The sequence below is a fragment of the Perissodus microlepis genome, chromosome 16, assembly GCF_051167445.1.
Source record: "Perissodus microlepis isolate ML-2025 ecotype Zambia chromosome 16, ASM5116744v1, whole genome shotgun sequence".
Taxonomy (NCBI): domain Eukaryota; kingdom Metazoa; phylum Chordata; class Actinopteri; order Cichliformes; family Cichlidae; genus Perissodus; species Perissodus microlepis.
The window spans coordinates 29,031,843-29,037,420 of record NC_140476.1 but is presented as its reverse complement, the minus strand read 5'-3'; the positions used below and the strand labels follow the sequence as shown (position 1 = coordinate 29,037,420).

The 5,578-nt window shown below is 42.8% G+C and overlaps 1 protein-coding gene across 1 annotated transcript; it reads right to left on the bottom strand.

Annotated features, from left to right (window-relative positions):
• Positions 1-568: 568 nt before the first annotated feature.
• Positions 569-5,556, bottom strand: LOC146371151 (uncharacterized). Its single transcript, XM_084908606.1, has 2 exons — positions 5,279-5,556; positions 569-4,566 (listed from the first exon to the last, which is right to left on the bottom strand). The coding sequence occupies exons 1-2, from the start codon at positions 5,454-5,456 to the stop codon at positions 3,233-3,235; spliced, it is 1,512 nt and encodes a 503-aa protein (XP_084764732.1). The 5' UTR covers positions 5,457-5,556; the 3' UTR covers positions 569-3,232.
• Between the last annotated feature and the right edge of the window lie 22 nt (positions 5,557-5,578).

The window sequence follows — 5,578 nt, the reverse complement described above, 5'->3', positions numbered from 1 at the left end:
ACGGACCAACGCACGTCAGCGGACCTGAAGATCGTCTATTAGGCGACTGCCGTTCACTCCGTTCACGTTGTTAGCTAGGCGCTGTTACCGTTTGCGAACAAATTAAAATTAAAAATGTTTTTGCGTATTCGGCGTCGTACAAATCGTTTTTTTGTTGAAGTGCATCAGTAAGTTTTACTTTTGATTTTAATAACGAGTTAAGTATAGAAACAGAACTGCGGGGTTCTAGTTTACGCTGTCAGTGCAATAGCGAGTAGTAACGAGCTGTGGTTTTCACCGCTGCAGTGACTGCAAAAAGCAACGGAGTGAGACGTCTTGATTTCCTTCCTCTGAAATATTCACAGGCGGAGCTTCCTCCAAGCATTTTTCCCTTTGATAAATAAAGTATATCTGCACATTACATTACTCAGTCACCCCTCTCCGGCCTTGGAAATAGTTTTTACCAATGACTCAGTGTGAAAGCAAATAAAACGTTATAATAATGTCAGTTATCACAGGACAACACGTACAGCACAGAGCTTCAATATTTTACACGTACACACAGAATAACATACCCAGTACCCAAGAGTCGCCGTTAAGCTGATGCAATTCCACAACTTTATTTTTTCAGTCACAGGAGCTATATTAAAAGAGAAACTAAACAGGAAACCTTCAGGAGTTTACACATCATGGAAGCACATGCGTCCGTAACAATAATGTCAAACAGCAATGTAGTGTGAGAAAAACATGAGTTTATAAACTTCTTTCATACATGTCATCCTAGAAGCTCTTTTATTTTAGAGCAGGAAAAACATCAAATAGGAAGTATTGACTTTGTTCTTATGCATGTAAGAACTAAATACAGACAGAATAAACCAACAGTCATTTCACAAAGCCTTTTAACTACTATTAATACTGGTATTTGGCCTTGCTTGATAACAGTCCTCCAGCAGCACTCACTACCTTAGGAACGGGCAAACACCATTTAAACCAGCCTGTAAGACTATTTTAATCAGTCAAAAAAGGGGGCTTTTCACTCCCTCCATAAAAGAGCAAGCAAGGTCTGCAGATACAGTCTACTCAGTCAAAGACTTGATTTAAAAAAAAAATGAAGCATTTGTTCATCCAAAGTACATGCACTGCTGAAGAAATATATCAACCCATAGTACTGCTAATTAACTTGATTTTTATAGTTTGTTTAGAGCATCAGCAGTGCCAAACACCATGGCTAATTGAAGGGGAGAAAAGCAGGCAAGTGGACTAAATACTGTGGCTAGATGTCCTTATGGAAGCCCCAGAGCAATACAGTGTCAACCAAAACATGACCAGTCAGAAAAGACAGACAAGCATCTGTTGTCTGGGATATCCAGGGGTCTGAGAACAGAAGGCACATTCTGAACCTAACACCGATTATGAAGCATCACCTGTTAAAGCCCAGCACCTGAACTTAAGTGTAGTCTTTGTTATTGGAGCATTCCCAATTCATTTTTGGGCCCTGAGCCAATTGTATTGTAGCCCCTCAAACCTTAGGAGAAAACATATGTATAAGTGTAGTGACTTTAGATTAGTTTTGGCAGAGGGTTGAGCACACAAGAATGATGTACCTTAAAAACAAACAAACAAACAAACAACAAAACAATGGGAACACACATTTAGACCTTGTTGACTACAGATGCTGACTCATCATGCACATCTGGCTTAGGGACCAAACCAGGAAAAAGTCCAAAGAATAGTGCATGATGTCAAAATAAATATCTGTAGAAAATATGGGCTGATCTGGAACAGCTTTACAAACTAAGGCACCAGCAAAGCAGCACTACTAAAATATGTAATTCAATAATCAGAGGGGTTAGCTTCAAATGAAAAAAAAAATGCAGATATACTGTATATCAGTATAAACTTTTCAGTTGGTGTGTCTACATTACTGAAAGGTCAAACCCTTTAAAAAGATCAAAATTTCAGTTGCTGGGTAACCTTTCTGGAAATAACCCGCAGCCTTGTATCATAACTACTGCTGTGGCTCGTGCTCATGGACCAAAGCCTGTCACAGTCTCCCACAGGAGAGGACAAACCAGTGAGAATGAATCCACATGTTAAATGTAGCTGATGTACTCGTCTAACAATGTGTTTCTTCAGGCTCAACAGCATGTCAGCAATACTGTTTACTTCTGCACCAACACAAAAGATGATTCTTTTGAGATTTTTGTATAAGGAGCTTTAACTACTTTGGGAAAATTAATAATTACCTAAACACGTGGCTCAGTAAAAATGGACATCATTGTTAATCACTGTATACAGCTCAAGCTGAAGGCTAATTTTCTGTTCATCAACATCATCATTACTATTATTGTTATTGTTTAAACCTGCAAAACCAGCAAATCACTGCTGATGAAGACATTAAAGACATCTGCCATTCCAAGATGTGCTCGAATTGCCAACTTGTAGCTAATCATCACAGCTGACTGTACTCTGCAATAAAATTACCTGGCTTACAAAAATGTGACTATGCCAAAAAAGATGAGTTTAGAACCAGTACTCCTTCACAAACCACAGGACATTTCTGTCCCTGCACTGTGAACAGAGAGGAGACACTGTGGCCGAGGAGTACTACTGTGTACGACTTTGTTTGGCATTTCTGGTATTTTAACCTCTTTCTATGCATATTCCTATGTGCACACTTCCTGATTTAGATGCAGGGAAGCAACAAAAAAATAAATAAAAATTAAAAAAGGTTTAAGCAACATGCCACTTCTCTGCAGCAGATGGATGTAATCTGGTAACTACAGTCAGGGATGGGAAAGACACACTTAACAGTCAGAGATGTGGGATCAGTGGAAATGCATCACCCAAACTGCAGTGTGTATACTTCAGCATTTACAAGTAGCTAATAAAGACATATTTCATAAGGTTTTTACTCACAGTTTTCACCCAAAGCCTAAACAAAATAAATTCTTGCAAGTCAGCCATTCTTTGTGAGGGGAGGTGCATAACTTAATGACATTACATCTCAGAAATGTGGTTTCTGTATTTGGAGAAATGGTCCTATTGCTAAGTATAAACTAACCCAGATCACAAGGAGTGACATAGATTGAAAGTTAGTATTATAGTGGAAAAGTATAAATCTATTTGCTGTAGTCATGATGTAGTGTCGACACATAGACTCAGAGGGACAGCAAGAAGTGCAGTCCAAAGCAGTAAAGGGAACTGAAGAGCCTGATCAGCATTAAAGGAGCACGAGGCGTTTGTCTACACATCACTCGAGTGGAGCAGCAGAGATGCACAGGTTGTTTAAGGCACAGGCAACTTGCACAATCTTATCAAAGGTTGAGAGGTTCGACGTGCGCTCAGAGGCTGCAGTGAAGGCGCTCTCGACAGGGCCCGTGAGCATGGCGTACCGCTGCTTTACCATAGAGATCACCCTCTCCACATGCCTCTGCACGCTCACTGTCTCAGAGGAAGGATCAGCCAGCAATGAGCCCTCTGTTCTCCCATATGCTTCTCCCTGGTAGCTGTCAGCAATTTTAAACAAGGCTCCACGTGCTGCCACGGAGTCTCCGATGTCCAGGTCACGGCTTGCCAGTACGACATCGCCCGGGAGAAGCTTGCACAAAAATCCACAGCCCTCAGCCAGGCTCTTGTCACTGACGTTTCCCAGCACACCCCTAGAGACAAAAGTGACCACGCCTTGCGGAGCCACACCAATCAGATACTTAAACACGTTATAACTTGGCCCCGCCCCCTGAGAGACCGGGTCCTCGAAAGGCACGGTGAAACAGTCTATGATGACGGCGCAGTCAGGGTGAGAGGCTCGCAGCGCGGCTGGCAGGTTTTTACGGAGCTCAGCTCTGGAGGGCCAAAAGACAGCCGTTGGCACCAGAGTAGAGGACATGATGCTGACCATCCGGTGAACTGTTCTGGTTACTGTGCCGACTTTCACGCCAAAGCGATAAGCCAAGTCCTGATTGCGGAGGTCCAGGCGGAGACGCATTAGTGTCAGCAGCAGCTGCTGGAACTTGGAGAGCTTGACGTTTTTCATTCCATCCATATGAGGTGCCAGCAGCCACATGACTGTCTCTAAGACAAAGTAGTTGGGTAAACCAGTGTAAAACTTCACTTTCTCAGCATCATTCCTTAAGGAGTTCTCTGAGAGAGACATTTTCTCCACAGACTCCTTGAGGGCCTGATTCTCCCTCTTCAGGGCTTTCAAGATGTCATCAAAGTTCACCGGGACATCAGATGTCTGGGCAAACTTTCCTTTCTTGCTGTCACTCACAGACTGATCATCATTATCATCATCATCATCTTCATCGTCATCGTCATCATCTTCAGTGCTGAGGGAGGAGGAGGCACTCTCCTCCGCAGTGGTCTCCTGTTCCTTCACCTCAGGATGCTTTTCCTGGCACTGTTCATCCACCGCAGACATGCCCTGGCCCTGGAGGAACAGCAAGGCATTGGCTGCCTCCACCCGTGCTTCCTGTTTGTCCACGATCTCTAAGGCACCCGGCTCCTTCATCTCTGGGCATAAGGGAGCCACCGTGAACACAGAAGGAACATAATCCGGAGAACGCGGATTCTTCACCTGTTTACCTGCATGTGAAAAAAAGAAAAAGAATCAGATTCATATTCATCTGTTTATGATACTTGTGATTTAGAGTGCTCTCTCATTTTGTAGCGTGCAATACATAAAATAACAAACAGTTGCTGTTGTTCAGTCAGTACATCCCTAATTAATTTTTCCTCTACAAACAAAATTTAAGTATGAAAATCTTTGCACACAAAAAGATTGCACACACCAGACAATAAAAACAAAACACAAACCTAGCATTAAAATAGCACGTACCATTAGTGGCATCTACTTTCATATATTTAGTAAACAAAATTTATAACCCATCCCAACTGAATTAATTGCAGTAATGCTACATTTCATTTCCATCTCAACTTAGTTTCGTACAGCTATTTTTTAGATATTCAAAGGCTTACAGCTACAAACACCGCCTTTTTCCAGTAATTTTAATCAGTGAGGGTTTTTACTATGTGATAGTGAACCTAAACATGTTTATTACCCGCTGCAGTTACACCGACTATGCCACTGTCCCTCCTGAATTCATACAACCTTTGAACACAACACCGCACTGACAGCAAAAAAACCAAACTCCTTGGTTTTCTAGACACGAGTGTTTATGTGGAAGCCCAGCAACATCAGTGTGAACTGGTTTACTTTAAAAACAAAAACAACAAAAAAAAAAAAAACCCACACAGGGGGACACTTTTAGGGTTCAGAGTGGTTTTGCCTTCATACCTGAAATGAAGTGAGTACTACAGAGCCGACTGCCGTCGTTCGGCACCCAGCCCTCTCGGTTCACAGCAGCTATCCAGCGCTGCTTCCTCTCGGGGTCCCGTGGGAAACGGTAGAAAGATAAGGTGGTGCCTGGTGTCCTTCTGTTCCTGCAGCCTGCCACCACACAGGTGTGAACCATAGTAAGGCCACGGAGAAGCGTGGAAGTGTGCGCTGCAGTTTGCTGGGTGTTTTGACTCCCAAAATGGTGGTCTACCAGAGGGCGACAAAAAAAAACTGTAGTTCCGTCATCAACGGCCGTTA

What these genes read in the sequence shown, in the direction of transcription:
- LOC146371151 (XM_084908606.1), bottom strand. Translation starts at nt 5,456, where the DNA reads ATGGTTCACACCTGTGTGGTGGCAGGCTGCAGGAACAGAAGGACACCA. An exon ending in TAGTACTCACTTCATTTCAG is followed by an intron (nt 4,567 to 5,278) that starts GTATGAAGGCAA and finishes TTTCACATGCAG; the next exon opens with GTAAACAGGTGAAGAATCCG.